Source organism: Nilaparvata lugens, chromosome 12, assembly GCF_014356525.2.
Source record: "Nilaparvata lugens isolate BPH chromosome 12, ASM1435652v1, whole genome shotgun sequence".
In the NCBI taxonomy this organism is placed as follows: Eukaryota; Metazoa; Arthropoda; class Insecta; order Hemiptera; family Delphacidae; genus Nilaparvata; species Nilaparvata lugens.
In genome coordinates, this window is record NC_052515.1 from 3127323 (window position 1) to 3153431 (window position 26109).

Here is a 26109-nt window from a genome sequence, read left to right on the forward strand (position 1 = left end):
ATATGCTCTGGATCTTTCATGTTGACCAATCTTTATAGTGCAAAGGTTGGTTATCCTACATTCACAGAATCACAAGTCAACCAGCTGCTATCATTTTCATTTTTTTGAAAGTTTAATTTTCATCATTCAGCTGATGGATTATCTTGAAATTTAATTTCCCAGTCCTGACCAGTTAACTCAATTCTGTCAAATTTTATAATATTTTATTGAAATTACTCAAGAAGCTCTTTAAATCATCATCAAATTATTATAATATTGCATTGTCATCTGGTTCTGATCTATATGTAAAGTTTCAGAACTATAGATTGCCGATAAATGGTCGAAATTTGAGTTGAAAGATTTCGCGGACAAACAAACAAGAAAGCGGGTTGAGAAAAACGTTGTAAAAATAAACTTTCATATGGCGAATCCAAGATTGCGGTTAAAATTTTTGGCGGCTCAAATGTTAAAATCGAGTAGAACTTTCAATTTTCTAGTACGATCCACTATGTTATTACCGACCGACAAAATACTTTTTCATGAGGAATATTGAGAAAGATTGACAGAATTCAGAAATAGCTTCGTATAGGAAATTTTCTCTCTGAGGGTGCCCACATGGGCTCCTATTTAGGTCTGTGTGTGAGTAATGAGAGGGATTATGCTGATTGTCTCCTCCAAAAGACGGGAAGGGCTTATCAATGTGATTGTGCTGTTATCAAAATCTGTTCCCCGGTCAGACAGTAGATGTAAATGAAATACGGTATATGGAAAAAATTATTATCAATCGGATAGAGTTGACAGGCAATATCATACAACTATTCTATTATATATAATAGGCTCTATTACAGCATGCAATACGTACATTTTTCAAACAGACATGCTCAAAGTCAATGAAGTCTGAGCAGTGCCGTAATCGGTACTTACCTATAGCCCCCACAAAAAAAAATTGGGCCCCTTCCTGGCTCTATTTCAATATTCCTGATTTCCTTTTTCTTAGGGCTAGTTATCAAAGTTTTCTATTTAAAATATGAATCACGATACTCTTTTGAAATTATTTTTTATTTTATGCAACTCAGTTGCATTTGGAAATGACTCTTATGAGCTGAAACATATAATGCTAAAATAAAAATAATTTAATAATTGTACTGCGAATCATATTTTAAATAGGAAGCATTTATTATTCCTTCTTCATAGATCCAATCAGAAGAGAATGAATGATACAATAGATTTAATGTATATAAAAAATCTCAAATATTCCAAAACCTATTCACTATCTCTGCCTATCTTCATAGCATTAGGTCCAAGTTATATGCCCAGAGATTGTTTGAAAAGTTCAGATTGTCTATATTTCACTTTATTGACCGTATCCATGAACACAATATAGACTTATATTAGGCTAATGAATAAATAATAAATAAATAAGTTTATTTGCAATCGGAGCTATGCTATGCCCCATACAAATCGTTACAAACACATGTCATAGTGAAAAATCATGCATACAAACAATACAACGAATATAACAAGTCACGTAAAATATTTACATCAATTCAATGTAATATCTTCAATTGTATAAATATATTGTTTATAATATCACTGTTGGCTCAATATCTCTGATCTTGTTCGAACTGCTTCCACAGTAAAATTGTACACAGAGTTTATTTTGTCTACACTCAAGTTGGACAAGAGTACCGTTGCTTTATCTTCGTCATTCACAATATAATATTCTGTATAAATTTAGCAATGAATTGTCTCTTATGTGATTATACATTGGACAGACCAATAAGAAGTGTTCTACTGTTTAGTCAGTTTGCAAATTGCATATATTGGACAGTTTTCTTTACAATTTATCCAAATACCCTTTTCTTCAACAAATAAGAACATAACCAGATTAGGCCTACCAGCTAATCTCAGTTGGGTTAAACATCGAATTTTTTAGAAAGCCAATCCATACGTATTTGAATTGCTCACCCAAAACAAAATTTGGATTCAATTTCGTGTATCTGGGAGAGGATTGGGAATGTACGGCTCTACCCACATCTGAATTGCAGGCTTAATATTACCACATTTATATATAAGTTATGTATCAGCTCTATACAATTTTGCTTTAAATAGTTCACATCAATCCCATTATCTGTCCACATATTCTCTGCTGAGGCATATCGGAACTGTTTCTTCAGCTTTAGTAAATATACCCAATTGAATCTATCCTCCTTACCGCGCCAGTTGTGCTACCATAAAATCATAGGCCTAACACTTTTTTTGGTATCTTTCATTGGACATCTCCAGTTTTTTAAAATTTATTGTTACAATTGCGACTTGATAGCAAGTATTTTAAGCAAAGGTGATGATGATGATGATGAGTGAGTGAATGATGATGTTTGATGTTTACCTACATTGTGAATATACGGATACAGTAGGCTATACGGATCAACCAATTTTCTGCCTTTTACAGAAAACAATAAGAGCCAGTTCAAACCTAGGGCTGCTTTCACATTGGTGTATTTTGTCGTTTTGTTGCATTATTAAGCCTCATGTTTTCAAATTCATCTTTATAATATCATATGCCCAATATTCAAGATTATAATAAACATATGTAGGGACAAAATTCAAAACATGAGGCTTAATACATTAATACATGCAACAAAACGACAAAATACAACAATATGAAAGCAGCCTAGCTGTCTCAATACAAATTGCCAAGTCCGGAGTGATACAATATAGACTAATGAATATACTTACGATTTCAGCTGTAAGATCATATTGTCAACTGAACAAGGTTCAGCTCATGAAACTCTTATTTTTCTCATTCTTGTTAGATACCCTACCAGACTAACATAGATCTGCACATCATTGCTGATAAATAAAACTTTACTTTGTAATGATTATTAATAAATTTACTATTGACCATTGTTGGCCATTTATTTGTTGTTATATTATAGAAGATACATAGCAAATGAGATCAAATTTCCATTATAAATGTGGTCTTAATAGTGGATCAAATTGTTTCCTACAATTTTAGGTCAAATTGATAATTTTTGAACCAATATTGACCGAGCTTGAGTCAATTTCCCATCTTTCCAGAGGGTCTTCTTTGCTTGGACAGACTATGCCTATTTCACTGAATTTGATCCAAGGTCAAATTCAGGATCATGGTGATTAATGGGTGAATAAATGAAACGACATTGCCATTTTATTCATTATTATTTTATATTCTAGCTCTAGAATGGATAGATTCTATTTCAATGTTTACTAATTCACATAGCAGAGATTGAAACATAATAGATACTACTCTATTTTCACAAGAGTAAATTTTGTACTCCTGTTTTGGATTTACAACTAACTTTGAGATTAAAATCATCAGCAAAAAGAAATCCTGCTTTATGAGTACCTTCTATGTTACAAATTATGTCATTAAATATAGGCTATTAATGAGTATTGTTCCAAGTGTGGAGCGTTGAGGGACCCTATACCGATCCTTCCTGCCCTTAGAGAACTGACCATCTCTGTAAACAATCTGGTTGCGGTCTTTTAAATAGGCCTATGACATAACGAGATCGATTCATTCAGAATATTGCAGCCATAATAAGAAAGTTTGCTACCAAGTATGTTATGCCAGTACCGTATTGTAAGACATACCAGCATTATGCTGATATTATGACCTAAAGCTAACAGAAAGATCCTTATCCAAATAATCAACAACACTATTTACTAGTCTTGTAACTTCATTACATGGCCTGAAGCCAAATTGTTTTTCAGTAAACATACCAAAGCTTTCAAAATGACTTGATATCTGGTCTTGCACTATGGCCTTGAATACTTTGGATATCACAGGTACAATAATTGATGGTCAGAAGTTTTTTTATCGCCTTTTTTATGTACAATTAATACCTTAATGTTTTTCAATACACTTGGAAAAATGCCCTTGCAAACCAAACAGTCATACATATACGTATAAGTTGCCTTTTTCTTGTATCTATAGTTTTTCTGGTGTTGTAAATTAGCTATAGGTATTATTTGTAATCGGAAATTTATTCGTTTTTATCTGTTAATTAGTTTTAATTGGGTCATTTATATATATTAGGTAGTTTAATAAGAAACTCATGGAGAAAACGTTGAGTGGGAAAACGATTGGGGAGCCTCTGCATATATATATGAACAGTTCTGATTGATCTGATAGAAAAACATTTTAATATTATTGAATGTAAGAAGATTACTTTAAATAAATTATTGAAACAGTTGGATTGGTTTAAAATAGGAAGCCAATTCAACAATTTTAATAAACTACTGTAATGAATTAACTAACAAACTTATAACTAAATCGAAACAATATCAAAATAATCAACTGTCTATTGAACAACATTTGAAATGTCAATACATGAGTGTGTGTGACCTAACATTCAGCTCTTTACGATTGCAGTAGGCTACACGAAAACGCGAAAATAGTGCAATATTAAACAGTTTATAGGTTATAATCGCCCGTTTTCGAAGGCTGACCGACCAAACTTGGCCGGTAAGTTTGAACTGGAGTTTTCGGAGTCACGTGACCCTAAACGAGTGTGGTGAAATTCGATTCTGTCGTTTACGGCCAAACAGCAGATTTCAATTCGTAACCCTTTATAACGTGTTATAAACCTTATAATAACCCTTGGTTTGGTGTTTGGTGAAATCGGGCCTTATTGAAGATTCAGACAGCAGAGCGCTTACTTTCAATACTGACCGCTTGGTAGCAGCACTAGTCGAAATCTTTCAGTGACTGCCTCTCTCGAGGAAAATACATAGAATTGAGTATAGGAGCTTCTCTTTGTCTCAGAAACAGAGTAACGGCCAGCAACAGTCACAGTTATTCAAAAGTATTCTTTGAGTATCTATAGTGAGGTCCACGTTATAATGGTAGTGTACGATTTGCAATAGTGTTGCTATCCTTGTCTCGTTCAACAAATGTAAAAGAGTTAGGGGTTAGTTTTTATTTAGGTTATATTTAATAATGTTTTATTAGGATAGGTTAGGTTTTTGCTTTAAAATTGCAGTATGCTAGAAGGGGCTAGGGTCTAGGTGGAGTTATGTTTTTTGATGTTTCAAAGCACAGAATTACAAGGATTTTTATAGGATTATTATAGGAGTTTTCTCTGTTTCAAATGTGAAGGGATAGGTTAGGCGGTTAGGATTTTGCTTTGAATCACATGTTTGTGAACATGTTCATGAAATGAACCACATTTTTGTGAACATGTTCATGAAATGAACCACATGTTTGTGAACATGTTCATGGAATGAACCACATGTTTATGTTTTGTTCTAAAGATGACGAATAAATCTTTTTTTGTGTAGTTGAGAAGTTGATATTGTGGTAATTATTCATATTGAATGAAAAACACTAAGAAATTGTCAAAAAACCACTGATTTATTGATAATTAGAAAGACCGGTTTCGGTTATTACACCATTGTCAATCTCTGATAAACTAAAGAGTTTAGTTTAGTTTATCAGAGATTGACAATGGTTTAATAACCGAAACCGGTCTTTCTAATTATCAATAAATCAGTGGTTTTTTGACAATTTCTTAGTGTTGTTCATTCAAGACAAATAAATCCAAAGTATTAAATGTGAAAGGTTTAGAGGTTAGGTTTTATTTAGGTTATATTTGATAATGTGCTATTAGGATAGGTTAGGTTTTTGCTTTGAAATTGCAATATGCTAGAAGGGGCTAGGGTGCAGTTAGAGTTATGTTTTTTGATGTTTCAAATGTGAAAGGATGGGTTAGGGGGTTAGGATTTTGCTTTGAAATCTAAATTATTAAATGTGAAGGGGTTAGGGGTTAGTGGTTAGGTTTTTTCTGGATTATATTTAATAATGTTCCATAAGGTTAGGTTAGGTTTTTGCTTTTAAATTGCAATATGCTAGAAAGGGCTAGGGTCCAGGTAGAATAATGCTTTTTGATATTTCAAAGGTGGATAGATAGGTTAGGTTTTTGCTTTGAAATTGCAATATGCTTGAAGGGAATAGAGTTTTTTCAAATAGTTATGTTTATTGATGTTTTAAATGTAAAAGGGGAGGTTGAGGGTTCGGTTTTTGTTTTGAAATGACAATATGCTGACTTAGTTATAGTGTTTTTTAACATCAGTTAAAATAACAACTGTTATATTTTATTAATTATATTATATTATTAATTATAAGTACTCTTTCTTTTATTAAATAAAATAATAATAAATTGAGTATACGCTATAACTTGATACAAAATGGGGCAATCATTCACAAGTGCGGTAAAAACTCAACCTCCATAACCTTTTCTTTACATTTAAAACATGATTGAACAAAACCTTTTAGATTATGTTTACTCTAGAAAAATTAAAATCTCGCAATCTGAGACACTCCCACAAAATTATGATTTGGAATTAAAAGTATTCCATAAACATAATTATTCTTTATGCAATGTTAATCACATAATCACCTACCTTGTCACATTTTACTCCCCAGATGATCAGCAATGTGTAATGGTCTCCTCTCTTTTCATAAAATCCTCTTTTTATGTGGAAAAATCTTTTCCTGAACTCTACTCTTGGAAACTCTGGGTTCAATCATTATTCACTTGAAACAATTCTACTACCATAGAAATTTGAAAATTCATTAAATATGGATTACTTTATTCCAAATAAAATTAGGTACCTGATCAAACTCCCAGTCTTCCATGGAATCCAAAAAAATAACTAAAATAAGAGAAAGAAACTTGAGATAAAGATTTGAATGTTCATGTATAGTGATTTATATGGATTGCTGAAATGTAATTGACATGAAAATACTTTCAACTTTGGTAATCTTTCAAATATTATTGAATTTATTCTAATTGAACTTCTTCATTCAGTTCCTTGACATCAATGCCCAAATAATCTGCCATGAATGTGATACAATACTCTACCAGCACTTTCAAGGTCATCCCGGGCACAATCAATATACCAGCAAACCTCTCCATGATGGAAGCATCAAGACTCACCAGTCTCAACATAGCCATCAACCCAAGCCTTATATCAGCCTTCATCCTCTCGTTACCATCGGGATGCAACCGATAGAACAGGTCATGTTTCATGCATAGCTGATCCGTGGGGTGTTGCCCCATCTGACCTTGAGCTAACCTCTCATAAAGCTGGGTACCAGGGCCACAGAAGTCTGTTCCCGGGATGTGGAGTTCATAGTTCATGTCGTTTAGGACGTAACTGGAGAACGCAGCGAATTTTAGTAATGGTTGGTTGATGAGACACCATAGGATGATCGTTGCCCAACCTCCCGGTTGCCCGATGATCGCTACCACACGCTCCAGAATTGCCACTGCAACATCAGCTCTCAGCTTTTTATTTTCTTCATCATCTGACATCTTCAAACTGATAAACCTCTTCAAATTGTCATCCAATTCCTTTAGATACAGAGCCTCAGTCGTCTGGAACCACTTCCAAAACTTCAGGTACTCAAGTCCGGGGATGGTTGGTAGCATATCCATGCTCAAACCCAGGTTAGGAACACCCAGTTTAAACTCAGGCCAAGATAAACCTAATGTTGGTATGGGAATGCTGAAGAGTTTTTCCTTGGCCCACTCCTTGAACTTGGTCCAACTCAGCTCCGGTATCCAACTAGTCCAACCCCACCCTTCTGAACTGAACAAGGCTATCCCTGCGCATGTATTCAACTGTTCAGGGTTCTGTTCCTCTATCTCCTTCTTTAAATCCTCGTTCGCCCTTATGAGGATCTCCATAAAAAGCACCCAATCTGTGTCACTGTAATAGGTCTCCTCATTGAAGTAACTCTGGTCCTGGGTCAACAACCTCCATACCCCTTCTGTGGCCTTGTACCTCGCCATCTCACCATCCCCAAAATCTACCAAAATGTCGTCCCCGTCTACAGCCGCGGGACATGGCCCCACCATGATCTGCCCCTCCTGCCCGTAGTGGATTCCGAATTTGAAATCTTTATTGGAAGTCAAATACTTGTTGGCAAGTGGTCCCAAATTGTCTGAAGTTGCAGTGTAGCTGAATGTAGCGATATTTGAAGATGATTTCCTGCAACATCCAGATTGTTTAGTGTTGGTCCCAGTTTGTGAGGGTGGAGAGTTGGAAGTTTCAGTTTTGGATCCTCTCTCTCCAGCAGAGGATTCCAATCCACTTGAAGAGCTCGATGATTCGACTTCCACTTCTGTAACAGGAAGTAAGGTCTGAAACTTATTTCCATTCTTTCCAATAGAAATAGTAACTAGTGAGGGAGAATAGTAAAAGTAATTGAAGAGTAAAAAGGAATGGAATTCATGTATCATCATAAAATATCTCACAACGTACGGTTATAGTCATTGTTAGATAATTCAAAATTTATTCATGTTTTCTATTCATGATCAAATCAAATGAAAATACATAATTATTATTCAACGAAAATCCTGATTAAATGCTGTAAATCACCCCGAAGACTTCTGCTACTGCAAATATTAACAACAGGGTTAACAGCTAGACAGGGTTAACAGTATATTGGTTTTTGATTCTAGATGGAAATTCGATGAGAACCACTATCCAAAAATTATTTGCCAGCCCGAAAATCGAACCGGGTACCTCATAATTGCTAGTCAGGAATGCTTACCCTTACACCAAACTGACAATTTCAGGATAGTAGTGCTCATTTTATATGAAGCCAACCAGTCTACAGATGGAATTAAATTAGAGATTGCATTTGTTCAAATTCTAATTAACTTAATGCATAATTAGATCCACTTGTCAGGAATAAATCAATATCGACAGACAGTCACTGAATCAAACTTTTAGGAGAAAGTATCGTCCCAATGCGAGAATGATTCAAATACACAAGCTTCCAGTTTATGGAAATAAAATACCATTGTCTTGTATATAAGATCTCACACATTCTAATTCAATGGAAACGACTTGATATTGGTTCAAAACCTCTAAGTTATTGCAACAATTATTTGAGATACTAGTTTCGGTTGTTATACACTATTATCAATCTCTAGTAAACTGAAAGTTTGAACATCGAGCAGCAGAATACGGGTGAAGCTCTACAATTGGTCATTAGCTGTCGACCAATGGAGGTTGAGCTCTACTACTATTGGCCGAGACTAACGACACCAGAGAAAACCAAATATGATCATCAAAACCGTTAATATAGGTAACATTCTAATTGAGCAAATGTGTGAACACTCCCATGAGAAATAATGGTATTTGTGATTTGCTGATGTAGAACAGAAATTTATTGAAAGGCAAGTTATTATTATCTCTTTGTAGTTGTTTTTCAACTGAAAAATGAAAATGAAAATTTATTTTTATTCCTTTTCACAAAAACATAGTAAATTACAATTTTAAAAAAATCTCATGTTGTTCGTGTTAACATTCTAAAGCTGCGTTTACACCAAAATTATTAACAAAATGTTAATAACTTAATCCTTATAGATTCTATTAGATTGAACATAACTTATCATACACATGATGAACTTATGTGTTTGTCAAGTTCCGTTCAATGCATTAGAATCTATAAGGATTAAGTTATTAACATTTTGTTAATAGCTCTGGTTTAAACCCAGCTTAACTGAGTCAATGAATGAGCAATTCCCACAGTACTTATTTTATTCGATTTTTGCTGAGCAGATGAAACTCAAAAACCAAAAACAAACATGGATTTCAAATGAAAGCATATTATTCAGAAATTATCACTATGGAGTACATTGAAGGGGTTTTACGAGCAATATTATTAAAATAATACGGTTTCAAAGGTATCAGCCAATTACTTGATCATGGATGACACAATACGTGACATTAATAATCATTGGAATAATTATTAATGAAAATTTGCAATCATAGATATAATTGGCAGTGGGTAATGACAGCAAGTGCAGCAAGTACTTGGTGTGCTTTGATAATTTGATAAGAGAACAAGAAGCATATTAATATATCAGATAGTAAACTGAAAATCATAAAAGTCTTTATGTTTCTCCATAGATTTAATAATTTTCAAGGTACATATTGTGAAGAAAAGAAATCAAATGTAAATTGGTAATTTATATTTAGTCATTTTTACAAAGTTCAAATTTCAAACATGAATAATCAATATCAACTTATTTGTTTGAGAAATGTGATAATTTTTATCAAGTTAGTGATATCTTAAGCTGCGTTTACACCAAAGTTATTAACAAAATGTTAATAGCTTAATCCTCGTAGATTCTATTAGATTGAACATAACTTATAATACACATGATGAACATATGAGTTTGTCAATTTCCGTTCAATCTAATAGAATCTATAAGGATTAAGGTATTAACATTTTGTTAATAACTTTGGTGTAAACGCAGCTTTACTCTTCAAAGAGCATGGGTTAGTGACTTTCAAAGTTTTGACAGTTAATTTCATGTGAGTTACAACATTTTTTAATGCTTTGAATAAAAGTTTCAACATTTTAAAAATATATTTGTTAAGATTTTGTTTTCGAATTTCAATTTGTCAAAAGCAAGTTTGATACGAAGGCAGTAAGCTTGAGCAGGAGAATTCCTTAACATTTGAAAATCTAATCCAACTTCCATCATATTCTTCCTCTATTAAGCAAGCAGTAAATGAGTGTTGTCAATATATTGTACTGTGTGTGAACTTGGATAGTAAATCATTCTTCCTGTGTTCATTCTATTCTGCTATTAATTCTTGGTTTCCGCTCAGCCAACTCCCAAATAATCCCTCGAAAAACTGATACAGAATTCAATGAAAATCTTCAACGACATTCCTGGCACCAATATCATGCCAGCAAATCTCTCCAAGGCCGAAGCATCGAGACTCAGCAGTCGTTTCAATGCGGTCAAGCCAAGCTCGATGTCAGCTAGCATCCTGGGCTCGCTTTCAGAATACAACCTGTAGGCCAAGTCATGCTTCTTGCATGCTTCATCTGAGGGGTGATTCCCTTTCTGATGCATTCTCTGCTCTAGCTGGGTGCCAGGTCCACAGAAGTTTGTTCCCGGGATGTGGAGTTCTGTGTTTAGGTCGTTTATTATGTAGTTGTAGAACGCCACTAACCCGGCCAGTTGTTGGTTGATAAGTAGCCAAACTACGAACTTCGCCCATCCTTCAGGTTTTCCTATGATGGCAATCATATTGGAGATGAGACGAGCCGTTAGGAGCAACCTATCTTCCCTCCCAGACTCTCCCGTACCCACCAACATCATAAACTTGATCAAAAGATCATCCAACTCCTTGATATGAACACCTTCACGAGACTGAAACCAATCCTTGGAGCGCAAGTCTTCAAGCCCAGGGAACGAGGACAGTCCCCCCGAACCTAACCCAGAGTTTTCGGCGCCCAGCTCCAGTTTGGGCCAGTTGAACCCCATGTCTAAAGTGGGAAGCTTAGGAGGTTCAAAATATTTTCCCAAACCAAAATCGGGAACCTTGATTCCTCCCCCTCCCAACTTCCACCCCCAACCATTTGCATTGAATTTTGCGATCTCCACCTTTGAACAGCGTTTCCCACTCGGCACCAATGGATCTGAGGGTCTCCTCTTAGAAGATCGTTTTCTTTTGCCACATTTACAGCATTTTTCAATATTTTTGTTCACAGGGTCAGATTTTGAGGGTGGAATTCTGGAATCTCCTTCATTTGCCTCGGGAATGGATTCAGTTCCACTCGAAGAGCTTGACGTTTCAACTTCCACGTCTGTAAAAGGAAGTAAAAACTTTACTACTGTAAAGTTCTCAAAACTATCTCTGTTCTCAAAAAGACGACTAGTAGGTTGTTATATGATATCTTTAAATATTTTGAAAAATTGATAAGATTCCAAAATGTAGTCAGTTTTATTTATTTGCGGTATTGAAAATACAACATATAATCCGGTTGAAAGCACCAGGCATATCAGCCCAAACTGCTTCGAACCCTAATTTAGAATAAACACTCTAATTATAAGATAACTATCGTGATAATTACAACCTACTCTAGAACATGGTATGCCATAGTGGAGTAGGTCAATTTCCACACAGAAAACACTAAAAATATAAAAGATACATTATAAGTAATTTTATTCTAACTAACTATTGCAATTGTAATTTATCTAATATTTTTTGTAATTATTGATGTAGTAGTTTTAGGTTTTTTTTGTGGGGGGGGGAATAAACATTTATCTATTTATTTATAATTTGGTGACTTATTCACAGCCAAGTCAGCATTATGCATACTTTTATGACATTCAAAAGAGAGTGGTGTTTCTATGTACCGTATCCAGGACCGCTGATCTAAATATCTATCTGGAGGTAGCAGTACATAGGACTACTAAACCAGACCACCGTGCCATTTAATTTCGGTAATAATGTGGAGACATATTGAGAGACTTCAGGTGCTCTTAACAATTTGGTTAGATTGACACTAAGAATAAGGTGAGAAGGTAATAAAAAGATGTAATTGATAAAATGCCATAGTGCAAATCTTTGACTCCAGCTTGGTCCGGTACCTATTCAGTTCAATTTTCATAACCAATCCTTTGTTTATAGGTTGTGGAGTTGATGAGAAACGATTCTATACTCTTAATAAATTACATCAATGTTTCTAATTCAATCAATTCTCAAAGTTCGAAATAAATCATGTCAAAGAATGTTTCGTGATTGATTGATTGAGTACTTTATTTATCTAGATTACAATATATACTGGCTTATACACTTATATACAATAGCTTACAATACAGCAAAATTATAGATGAATTTACATAATATAGACTAAGAAAATAATTATTGAACTGTATATGATATGAAAAAGTAATTTGTAATATAATAACTATAGATAATTATATTGTTATGCATTTACATAAATTGGCGGAGCTTTGGACATATCAATGTCCATTCTTCGGAAAGAATATTAAAAATATCCTCCCCACTAACTCTCTACCAAAGATCAGAGATGCTTGGTACAAAGTTCTTATCAATGAAACAATACCCGCTTGACAATAATTATTTTGACAAGAATACTTCTAATACAATAATATTCCAATGAAAACAGCATGAATGTAAACTTTTTTCTCATCTCCTGGTTATTGCATGATTAACAACATAGTATTTATATGTAATTAATTCCATATGTAACCTTGCTCACACCGACGCGCGAAACGATTATAATTAATAATTATTATTAAACAAAAATCCAAATTAAATGCTGTAATTCACTCCGAAGACTTCTGCTACTGCAAATATTGACAACAGGGTAAACAGCTAGATGGAAATTCGATGAGCGCTACTGTTCAAAAATCATTTGTTAGCCAGGAAACTACAGCATTTAATTTGGATTTTCGTTTAATAATAGTTGTTGATTCATTAGCATTTGAATAATTGCAATATCTCAGTAATTTCCATCTGTGGATTATAATTATTGTAATATCAGTTTTAATATTCTACAACGAATCTCATTGGAAAATCTTTTACAGTTGCTCTTCCACAATGATCTTATAGCTTATTTTTGTATACTGGATATGACAATGGAGAATTATTGTATTGAAATCGGCTTTAGAATCGTTTCACAGCCTGAGTTCCTTCCTTAGGCCCGCCGCAGCAAAGTAGACCCACGCTAATCCACGCGAACCCACGTCGTGGGATGTTTTGTAAGCTATTGGTATAGAATTATTCGTAATCAGCTGACAAGTGGATTATTCATTGCATGCATTACAGAGATGTCTGAAGAAGCTTAGCAATGGTTCACAAAACATCCCACGACGTGGGTTGGAGTGGCGTGGGTTCGCGTGGGTCTACTTTGCGGCAGACCTTATCCTGTGTCGGTTTCCTCGAAGCTTCAATTATATTACTCTAAGAAGTTATATGTTGCGAAGTTTCAAGTTCAAAAATTTAAATAGTAGAGGGATTAATGGGGTTTACTAGTAGTTCTCAAATTAGAAATAGAAGCTACCTAGTCAAACATCTTCTAGTTACAGTATTAATAAGGCTGTCTACATACAGAAAGCAACTGGTGATAGCAACGCAACACAAACTGGAGCAACTCCAGTTATCACGTTATTTTTTATAGTCCCGTTGCTATCACCTTGGTTGATAAGTAGGTGCAAGCTGCTGTCAGTGATAGCAACTCCAGTTATCACGTTATTTTTTATAGTCCCGTTGCTATCACCTTGGTTGATAAGTAGGTGCAAGCTGCTGTCGGTGATAGCAACGCAACAAAAACTGGAGCATCTCCAGTTATCACGTTATTTTTTATAGTCCCCTTGCTATCACCTTGGTTGATAAGTAGGTGCAAGCTGCTGTCGGTGATAGCAACGCAACAAAAACTCGAGCAACTCCAGTTATCACGTTATTTTTTATAGTCCCGTTGCTATCACCTTGGTTGATAAGTAGGTGCAAGCTGCTGTCAGTGATAGCAACGCAACAAAAACTGGAGCAACTCCAGTTATCACGTTATTTTTTATAGTCCCGTTGCTATCACCTTGATTGATAAGTAGGTGCAAGCTGCTGTCGGTGATAGCAACGCAACAAAAACTGAAGCAACTCTAGTTTCCACGTTATACTTGCTACTTAATCACGTTACTGTCACCTAACATTCGCTTCAACATTTCATCCCACATACTACATACATTTTAAGATATTTATTATGTATGTCGTCAAAGCTTGCAATCTAAGTGAGCATTGAGTTGCCATCACCAGCTTCCTCTCTGTAAGGTCATCGCAAAGGATACGTTTTGCCGGACATTTTCGACTGATAAGACACTGATAGGGTGTACAATATACCAGCGTTTCCTAGAAACTGACCCGTAACGACCGATTACTAAAGATGTAATCATTCTATTGTATTTAGTTTTTAATCAAATCAAATTCAAAATTTATAGTTTATTTATTTCTGGACTGAAAAGTGGACTCAAATCAATTCAAGTAGATATAATTTACTACTAATTAATTTATTTATTTACATAACCTATAATTTTTATTCATTCATAACTCTACCTCCATTGTATTATCATTCATCCCATCATCATCACCTAGGCTTAAAATACTTCTAGAAAGTCGCCTTTGTAAAATAATAAATAAATCCGTGAAGAATTAATATAAGGTGCACACAAAATACTGCACACCTGAAGCGATTAGCACTAACTTTCTGGTTTCCAATCATTTTCCATTCAGTTTTCCGATAAAAAAGTTCCGGTTTTCGACTGTCCTCAATCGAAATTCAACTATGGAACTCAACTTTAGTGGGTGGCCTGAGAAATATTACTTCTAAGATTATTATTCATCTTAATTTGTGATTTGATGTATATTAGTGAAAAGCTTGTAGTTTTCAGTTTGGAACGTATTGATGAATCTATTTGACTATTCTCTATAACTATTGATAAATCATTCAGTACAATACTTGTTTCAAATGAATAAGTTGTCCATTCTTCAATAAATAGTTACGAGCATATAGTAGGCTATTATTTATATTGAGCTTGAGTATTTATTCTGAGTATGTAGTATTTATTAGCTGGTAGTATTCAACTTATAATTTACTATAACTCTACTCATAAATCATTCAGTTCATTGAAATTATCATTTATTCATTGTTGAAACACCGCCGATTTATGTAGTAACATTACAATACTATATTATCAATATTCTAATGTTGCATTCAATCTTCATTGTAATTAATAAGTTTTCATAATATGTGAAATTTGTTGCACAATTAGCTGATATACTGTAATTTATTGTAAACTCGTGTATAAACCAGAATATATTGTAACTTACTTGAATAAATAAAAAAAAATCGAATTCTTGTTTGAAATAAAAAGTGTTTTATTCTTCAATTATGAATAGTAGTGTTTAGTTTGAATACATTTCTCTCATCCATTGCAAGAAATTATTGTGAAGGTATCCATATTGCGAAGCTAAATTAATCCATGGAGGTTATCCAAAGTTTTCCAAGTTCAAAATATATTTTAAGTATTCTTTCCATTATAGTAGATCCTATCATAGATTGAGTATTCCTTCCTAGTAAAGTAGTTTCATTGAAACTCGAACTAGAGTGAGTTTTCTCGTATGAAGTTTCCTCACCAGTTGAAGAGGTACCTGATAAAATCCACTCCTGCCTTGAGAGCCGCGCTAAACCCTATTCTTGACAAAGTTACGAGAGCACCGGCCTTCTCAAAATACGAGGCATCATCAGCAAATATTCTGCCCAAGGCAAGGACGCCATTTTTCAAATCCTCTAGGAACTTGTCATCCTCCTTCATAAACTCCTCATACTTCTGTTTTTCTTCAAGAGAACAAGCTTGGTTCTCAAATATTTTCTGCAAATCACAGACGGGTTTCTCTTCACCGGGAGGACCCAGTTTCAATTCGTAGACAATTTTGTTGAGCAGATCACAGGCCATGATTAGCGGTTCGTTGATCATTGACCAATCCAAACACTTTTTAATACCACCGTCTGTTCCCATCAAGGCTATCATATACTCTATGATCCAGTATACCAGACAGTTTGCAGTGGCCACACAGTAAAGTTTGGAAGCCTTCCGCAAGTTTTCCACGTCAAGTAGGCGACGAATCAAATAGTCTAGAGCTTTCAGGTAGAGCGTCTCCGGTTTCTCGAACACCTTCCAAAACTTCAGGAAACCCAGGTCGGGGAAGGAGAAACCCAGACTGGGCATCTTCAACCAACTGGGCCAGCTGGGCCAACTGGGCATACCCAGGTTGGGGAGACCGATTCTCAGTTTGGGCCACTCCAACTTGGGCCAACTTGGTAGATATTCGGCTGCCTTGTCTCTCAATGCACCTAAACCAAAGTAGGTGGCAGTTATGTCGTCTTGGCCCACACCGCATGGATTGAATCCTCCGGGACCTCCTTGGAATCCCCCAGGACCTCCTTGGTTACCTTCATACCCATGGAATCCCCCAGGACCTTGTCTTCCACCATCACACCCTCCGGGACCCTTGACGGTTTTCTTCTTAGATTTCCCACAGCAACAACACTTCATCTTCTTTACACATTTACCACCTCCAGGAGCATTAAACTTTGCAATTTCTGCCTTCTCCTCTTCAAATACCTCATTAGATCTCATCAGAAGCTCCATATACAGCATCCATTCCTCATCTGTGTAGATGACTTGCTCTCCAACTGACGTCACATCCTGGGTTAGCAGCCTCCACATCCCCACCGATCCTTTAACCTTCAAAGCTTCCCCGTAGTAATCTATAACCACGTCGTCTCCCTCGAAAAACATGGGGAATTTACCACACCGGAAATCACCAACTGTTTCATCATAGTGGATTCCATACTGGAAATCGCTGTTGGCCGACAGATATTGCTGAGCCACCGCTCCAACGTCTTTGAACTTTCCAGTGAACAAATTCTTTTTTGCTGACATGGCACTTATTTGCTGGCTATCCATCATGGAATCCATCTCGCTCGAAGATGTAGATTCGACTTCCACTTCTGTAACAGGAGTAAATGGCCAACATTAGTCTCAACCTCCATTTACTGACTCATCATTCACAATCAATATTATTCTCAAACTCAATTTTTTGGATTCATCAACCACAATTATTCTTCCTTCATCACAAGGCACAATTTCTAACTTATCTGTTACAATTTTTTAATTATAAGGCCAGCAAATAAATGTGATGCCAATAATATCAGAAATATGGAACTAGTCAGTTCTAAACAGCTCCTCCTAATTGTTAAATTGATGAAGAATTTCATTCTCAGATAACTTTATCCGTGCGGATTTCTGTGCATTCTTCCTTCATGACAAGGCTCAATTTTAACTAATCTCTTACAATTTTTTAATTATTAGGCCAGCAAATAAGTGTGATGCCAATTATATCAGAAATATGGAACTAGTCAGTTCTAAACAGCTCCTCCTAATTGTTGAATTGATGAAGAATTTCATTCTCAGATAACTTCATCCATGCGGATTTCTGTGCATTCTTCTTTCATGACAGACTAGACAAAAGCGTGTCTAGCCGCTCGGCCAATGACAGTCGAGCTCAGCCTTTATTGGTCGACAGCTAATAGCCAATCATAGCGCTTCACCCACACTATAATATTCTGCTGCTTAATGATTAAGCTTTCAGTTTACTAGTTATTGATTCCGCCAGTGACTCCCCACCAATAAAAGCCGTACGATGTTTATTATTACTAGATATTGATAATGGTCTAACAACCGAAACAAGTATCTCGAATACCGAGAGCTTGTCCGAGCTTGGTAAGACCGGGCATGTTGAGCTGCGTACAGACTTGAACGCCACGAACACGCGCATTTTACTAACTTTTTATCAGCTGATTTTATCTGTATTTGTACAGAAATAGTAAGGTGAAAAAATATAAAAACACAGCTGATGAAATGTGAAATGAGTGTGTTTGTGACACATACGCCTGTACGCAGCTTTAGGCAGATGATTACTTTCAATTTATTTTATGTTTGTACCACTGACAAACAGCTGTTTCAACATCTCTGTGATTACATTCTATGTATTTTTAGTGAATAAATGAATAAATACCATCGATAACTCCATGATTCCTCCTCTCAGCGATATCAGGAGGCAACCCCTTGTAGTAGGGGTCTCTAACCACCACCCTCTGTCTGCCTGGTAGGCTGTGGTCCAAAATGCTGAAAGCCATTTCGTCAAGCTCCAGTTGCCATTTGCCTTGCACTTCCAGGTCTTCGGCACTGCAAAATCACACAGAAATTGATAGTTAAGAACATATTTTGTGATTTAATAATTACTCTAAAATTGAGTACCGAAATTGGACAGAAATGTATAATATTGAGAACTCGATTCGATAATTAATATAACACGAGAAAATAAGCATCAAAATTTTAAAAAAATATACTATTATCGAGAACATAATACTGAGCATAAATTTAATATGGTTCTAAAAACCATACACATTTTTAATGTTGAGCATAAGGGTGTGATCACATTTAATTCGTATATGTGCAAGTGCACGTCAGTTCATGCATGAGCCGAAAAACAAAATATGTAAAACGCCAATGAAACACGTTGTGACTTGCATGTAGCTGCAACCAGCAAGTGCACTCGTCCAGTGTGAGTGTTCCTTATTGCTCTTTCCATATTTTGTTTCTCATCTGCACGCTTGGTCATGCATAACCAAGCGTGCACTTGCTAAACGCATTCAATGTGAACACACCTTTATACACAATGTTCCTAGAGCCGAGATAGAACAATAAATAATTGATATTCAAGAGAATACACCTATTCTTAAACGTCGCCATGGCAACCACGTACCGAATAGCTTTGCATTGGACGGCAATCAGTCTAGTACCAATCACTCTACAAGGTTCCAAGACTTCAAATTAGAGTTGAAATGATATTCAATCTATAAAATTTAAATGTATAATTCACTGAATTACTCATTAACTGTGATTAGAGAACCACTGTTCTCGTATTTTTTCGAATTCCTTTAAAATGGGGGTGATATCTCCAAAAGTAGCGGATTGGAGCTCTGGAGCTCTGTATAATAAGGATCAATAAGGAATTAACAATAGCTCCTTTCCATTGCGGATAAGCTTGAGCATGAGCATGAGCATGCTCACATGAGCATTTTGCTTGTTCTTAGGTAGTGTGTTGATGAGATGTTCAAACGTCCAAGCCATCAGCGTGATTCGAACCCACGAACCAGGAGGTGCTAGCGGACCTAAGTTTGTAACGCTCCTTACAGCCAGTTACACACAGATCGATTTTTGGTGGTTCAATTTATTCATCATCATCATCATCATCATTATTGGCACTACAGCCCATGTAGAGCCTTAGCCTTCACATCCACATCCTTCCATCCCTCTCGACGTTCTGCTGTTCTTCTCCATCTTCTTACACCCAGTCTTCGCAAATCCTCATCATCGTCAACCCACCGCTATCTTGGTATTGCCGTCCTTATGAAGTCTAACAGATTAAACAAAACTTGACAAACATCATCATCATCTGTTTAATCTGATAGAATTCATGAGGACGGCAAAAAATCGTACGTCCAAAAATCGATGTGTGTGTTACTGGCTTACCACAAGACCAACCCGGCCGGCAATTAATAAATTTTTAATTAGTATGGATTAATGACAGAAGTACTCACACTCCGACATCGGAGAAGTCATAGTTCTGATGGAGGGTGAGGATGGAGTCAGGCTTCCACTTGAACCGGTTTGAACCAGGTGCATTGCAAACCGCCACATCAATCATAGGCAACACCTGGGTATTGTCCTTCTCTTCAGTCTTATCATCGTGGGCTGCTTCGGCCGCCAAACGTTCCGCCTCCGCCCTGAAAAGCATCAATCAATCAATCAAACAAGCAATCAATCAATCGATATCTCATTGCATACATTTTACACTAGAGTAAAGCATCAAGAATCCAGATAGCAGTTTTTCGTAGGAAACGCCACGATTATATTTTGTTTCGTAGGAAACGCCACAATTGGAAGTGCCAATTTTTCCTTTTTTTAATGATCCCATTTGTATGAACAGCTTATAGCACTTTACAACAAATAAAATATAATTAATTTCATATCATTGTGGGATTTTTCTATCAATTAAAGACTTTCTATTTATTCTAGTGAAACACCGTTCTCTGCATGCATAAAATTATAGTTGAGGCCTGGTTGCACCAAAGCCGGTTAAAATTCTATCGTGACTAATTTACAAGGACCAATCAGTACTACCGTACTTTTTTGAAATTAAGGCTTCGCTGATTGGTTCTCGTAAAATTAATGACAATTAAAATTTAACCGGCTCTTGTGCAACTGGGGATACCTCCCTCAATTTTGTGTACAGTAAAAAATATCTGAGCAACCAATTAGAGTACAGTATAGTATAATTCAGATGGAAATTACTGAGATATTGCAATTATTCAAATGCTAATGAATTAACTATTATTATAAAACAAAAATACAAATTAAATGCTGTAATTCACCCCGAAGACTTCTGCTACTGCAAATATTGACAACAGGGTAAACAGATAGATTTGATGAGCGCTACTATTCAAAAATTATTTGTCAGCCCGGGAATCGAACCCAGTACCTCCTAATTGCCGGTCAGGAATGCTTACCCTTGAAATTACTGAGATATTTCAATTATTCAAATGCTAATGAATTGATTATTATTATTAAACGAAAATCCAAATTAAATGCTGTAATTTACCTCGAAGACTTCTGTTACTGCAAATATTGACAACAGGGTGAACAGATCGATGGAAATATTATTTTGAATAATTGCAACATCTCAGTAATTTCCATCTGTAGACTGGCTGGCCGCTATGGCTTCGTATAAAATGAGCGCTGCTATCCGGAGATTGTCAATTTGGTGTAAGGGTAAGCATTCCTGACCGGCAATTAGGAGGTACTGAGTTCGATTCCCGGGCTGACAAATAATTTTTGAATAGTAGCGCTCATCGAATTTCCATCTATCTGTTTACCCTGTTGTCAATATTTGCCGTAGCAGAAGTCTTCGGGGAGAATTACAGCATTTAATTTGGATTTTCGTTTAATAATAATAATATAGTATAATTATTTCCACTTATTATTTTTCGAGCACATGATCAAAGTAAGTAATAGGGCAGTATAACGATAGTTATTGTAACTTACTGTTTCTCAAGCACATGATCAGTAAGTTTGGACAGTGTGAGTTCCCATTGCAGAGGATTTGGAACATCGGAAATAGCCGGGTACACACAGTTGGGTGACTTTGACCACATCTGGATTGGCTCATTGGAGACAGCATAGTAAACATGTGCCCCAAACTTGGGAATTGATTGGGAGGCACAGTATTCCTTCAGATCAGCTGATACGTTCGTTGATACAGGAGGCAGAGGACATTCACCGGTGCTATCTCCTCCGGCATGCTTTTTTTCAGTCAACTCGATCAGTTCCCGAGTCATTTCCAGTAGCTGCACAGAAATAAAAACGTTATAAACTCTCCTATTCTTCATAGCAGTATGCTCGAAGTTCCTAGATTTAAAATAGTCCTATCAGTTGAAAAGATATCAAAGTTTTGAACTCTCATATTTTTCATAAAAGTAAGCTTGAATCTTGGTTAAGTCTATGCTTCAACTCTTATCTATACTATAACTAGTAGTTCTGTGTACAGTAGACCTCGCGCTCAGTAAGTTACATTGACCTGTTGTTATGTTTTCTCAAAACTTAATAAATAATTTATCAATTTAAAATGTCTAGAAAAAATCCTAAATAAACAAAGAGCTATCTGACCTATCAACCCGTAACGTGTCGTCCCGGAATGTGAGTGTGAGCGCTGTTATCAGGTCTGACTGCAACTGTCTACAACATTGATGGAAAGATACATTTTCAAGATGTTCGATGTTTTTGAACAGGTAGTATTATATTAGACAGCTGATTTATGATGAATATTATAAAGTCTGGGTAACATTGGCGTTCAAAGGAGACTCCTTTTCCTTTTGTATTATCCTTAAAATGCAAAATTTCAAAAAAACCATATGTATTCGTCGACGCGAAATTCAAAAAGGAATATACCTGTCAAATTTCATGAAAATCTATTGCTGCGTTTCGCTGTAAATGCGGAACATAAAAATAAGCATAAACATGAAGAGAAATGCAAAACCGTCGACTTGAATCTTAGACCTCACTTCGCTCGGTCAACTATAATAAAGGAAAGAACTGGCTTATACACGTTCGGGATAGGGAAATTATGTTTGACTCATCATCACATCTGAACTACTGGACTGATCAACTTGAAATTTTGCATATGGATTATTAATTAACCGAGGATGTTTATAGGTCTGTTTTAAATTCTTCAAGATTTAATTATGTCAAGTTTGAATATGGACCCTTGCGGAGCACGGGGTACCTGATAGTATGTTCATGAAAGTATGCTTGACTCAAGTCTATACTTTAACTCTTCTATTTTCCAAAAAGTAGACTATGCTTGAAGTTCGTAAAATCGCAATTTTTCTTCCAGTTACAAAAATACCAACGTTATAAACTCTTCTATTTTTCACAAAAGTATGCTTGAATCTTGGTTAAGTCTATGCTTCAACTCTTATCTATACTATAACTAGTAGTTCTGTGTACAGTAGACCTCGCGCTCAGTAAGTTACATTGACCTGTTGTTATGTTTTCTCAAAACTTAATAAATAATTTATCAATTTAAAATGTCTAGAAAAAATCCTAAATAAACAAAGAGCTATCTGACCTATCAACCCGTAACGTGTCGTCCCGGAATGTGAGTGTGAGCGCTGTTATCAGGTCTGACTGCAACTGTCTACAACATTGATGGAAAGATACATTTCAAGATGTTCGATGTTTTTGAACGGGTAATATTATAGTCAACTGTCTACTAACGTTGATGGAAAGATACATTTTCAAGATGTTCGATGTTTTTGAACAGGTAGTATTATATTAGACAGCTGATTTATGATGAATATTATAAAGTCTGGTTTTTACGGTAACATTGGCGTTCAAAGGAGACTCCTTTTCCTTTTGTATTATCCTTAAAATGCAAAATTTCAAAAAAACCATATGTATTCGTCGACGCGAAATTCAAAAAGGAATATACCTGTCAAATTTCATGAAAATCTATTGCTGCGTTTCGCTGTAAATGCGGAACATAAAAATAAGCATAAACATGAAGAGAAATGCAAAACCGTCGACTTGAATCTTAGACCTCACTTCGCTCGGTCAACTATAATAAAGGAAAGAACTGGCTTATACACGTTCGGGATAGGGAAATTATGTTTGACTCATCATCACATCTGAACTACTGGACTGATCAACTTGAAATTTTGCATATGGATTATTAATTAACCGAGGATGGTTATAGGTCTGTTTTAAATTCTTCAAGATTTAATTATGTCAAGTTTGAATATGGACCTTGCGGAGCACGGGGTACCTGATAGTATGTTCATGAAAGTTTGCTTGAATATAGCTCAAGTCTATACTTTAACTCTTCTATTTTCCAAAAAGTAGACTATGCTTGAAGTTCGTAAAATTCCTTTCAATTACAAAAATATCAACGTTATGCTTGAAGTTTCTAGATGTTTATACTATTCTTTCTAGTTGAAAAAATACCAATGCTTCAAACTCTCATATTTTTCATAAAAGCATGCTTGAATCTTGCTCAAGTCTATAGTTAAACTCTCCTATTTTCCAAAAAGTATAACTAGTAGCTTGAAGTTCGTAAAATCGCAATTTTTCTTCCAGTTACAAAAATACCAACGTTATAAACTCTTCTATTTTTCACAAAAGTAAGCTTGAATTTCTATTTTTCTCGAAATTATACTCAAATTCTACTAAAGTGTGCTATTCCTCTTCTGTTAAGGCCAGCCGCAAAGTAGACCCACGCTAATCCGTTTACAAAGCATCCCACGGCGCGTGTTGCTTTTCGTGGTCTACTTTGCGGCGGGCCTAAGGGGTTGAGGTTCATGGAAAGGATAATCTTTGATAGGTACGCTGGACTCAGAAAGAGATGTAGCGTCCACTAGCTGTTATGGGAACACGGAATTAGATTTATGTCAAAAAATAATGTACATGACGTTTCCAATTCCGCGTTCCCGTAGCTGTTAATGGACGTTACTAGTGTCTATGTGTGCAGCGTATCTATCAAAGATTATCCTTTCCATAAACCTCAACCCCTTAAAAGAAAGAAATAGCATAATTTAGAAGAATTTGAGTATCATTTCATGAAGAATAGAAGAGTTTATAACGTTGGTATTTTTGCAACTGAAAGAAAAATTGCGATTTTACGAACTTCAAACATAATCTACTTTTTGGAAAATAGGAGAGTTTAACTATAGACTTAAGCAAGATTCAAGCATGCTTTTATGAAAAATATGAGAGTTTGAAGCATTGGTATTTTTTCAACTAATAGGAATAGTGTAAAAATCTAGAAACTTCAAGCATACTCCCATGAAAAAGAGTTCATAATGTTGATATTTTTGTAATTGAAAGGAAAATTGCGATTTTACGAACTTCAAACATAATCTACTTTTTGGAAAATAGACCTTTAAGGTCCGTTGTCACTGGTGCGGCTGGAACGATAATCGTTGAACTACAGTCGTTGGACGATAATCGTAGAGCGCCTGCTGTACATTGTGTTGAATGGCGCCGTTGTCACTGACGCGACTGTCAACAGAGTCGCTGACTGCAATCGTACGGGTCTGCTTGCTGCTGGAGCAGTCATAATCGCAGTCGTTGGCCGATTTTCGAGGAGTGCACATGTGAGTTTGATAGAGTGCGTGTCATCATTGTGCAATGTCATCCAAAACAGCTCTTTTAACATTAAAATTTACACCTGAGGAAGACGAGAAATTAGTGGAGGCGATTTCTCCTCACCCTTTGATTTACGACCTTAGAAATCCCCAGTATAAGGACCAAAGGGCTAAAGACAATGTTTGGGTGGTTATATCTGAAGAAGTTGGAAGATCAGGTAAGTGTATTTCACATAATTAACTAATATAACTAACTAATAACCCCCACAGTTTGATTATGCTCTTTTTTATACTTTAGAATACTTTCTTTCAGAAAATATCATATTTTTTGCCTTACAAAATTTAAAAAAGCAATAAAAATTAACTGTAGTTGATGATACTCGTTTTCTATATCTGGAGGTCTCCAAACTTAATTATTCCTATCGGGGAGCAAATAGGGGCGATTTTTTTTAGCAATTTTTGGATGATATTTTATACAGTTATTTATTTACAGTTATACAGATATTTTATACAGTTCCGATCGGGCAGTCGATGCAATCGGACGGCTTTGTTATCGTGCTCTGAGCAACGAGTTCGGGCCGGCCAGCCAGCTTACAGTTATATTGTTTTTCTAACCTCTCACGAGTTAATAGTTTTTCTGTTTAAACTGTATATTTTGTGAATATCGGTAAAGTGATTATGGAGTGTGACTTGTGCAAGGCAGAAATCAATAGAGATTGTGTGAAGTGTCATGAGTGTCAAGCTGCTTTCCACCAGAACTGTGTCGGACATGGAGTTGGAAAACGAAATAAAATATGGAAGTGTGAAAAATGTTCTACATCATCTACGAGTTCCGGTAATAACAAAACGGAAGATCGTGAAATTTCGAATGAAACAATATTAGAAGCAATCACGGAGTTTAGGAAAGAGACGAACAGTAAATGGGATAAAAACAACGAAATGTGGAACCAGATCAAGGAACAATTCAAAAACGTTGAAGA

The 26109-nt window shown here is 35.7% G+C and overlaps 1 protein-coding gene across 7 annotated transcripts in view; it reads right to left on the reverse strand.

Annotated features, from left to right (window-relative positions):
- Positions 1–6591: 6591 nt before the first annotated feature.
- The window catches only part of LOC111054155, a 43486-nt gene continuing 23968 nt past the window's right edge, over positions 6592–26109 (reverse strand). For 4 of the 7 annotated variants that reach the window (XM_039438673.1, XM_039438672.1, XM_039438670.1 and 1 more), the window contains 4 exons: positions 21534–21835; positions 20030–20215; positions 18442–18611; positions 15896–17374 (listed from right to left, as the gene is read on the reverse strand). In XM_039438673.1, coding sequence (XP_039294607.1) covers positions 15993–17374; positions 18442–18611; positions 20030–20215; positions 21534–21835 — 2040 coding nt within the window. In that variant the 3' untranslated portion in view covers positions 15896–15992. Of the gene's footprint in view, positions 8153–9951; positions 11648–15895; positions 17375–18441; positions 18612–20029; positions 20216–21533; positions 21836–26109 lie in introns of those variants that run through there. The other 3 variants (XM_039438671.1, XM_039438675.1, XM_039438676.1) reach the window with 2 other exon arrangements.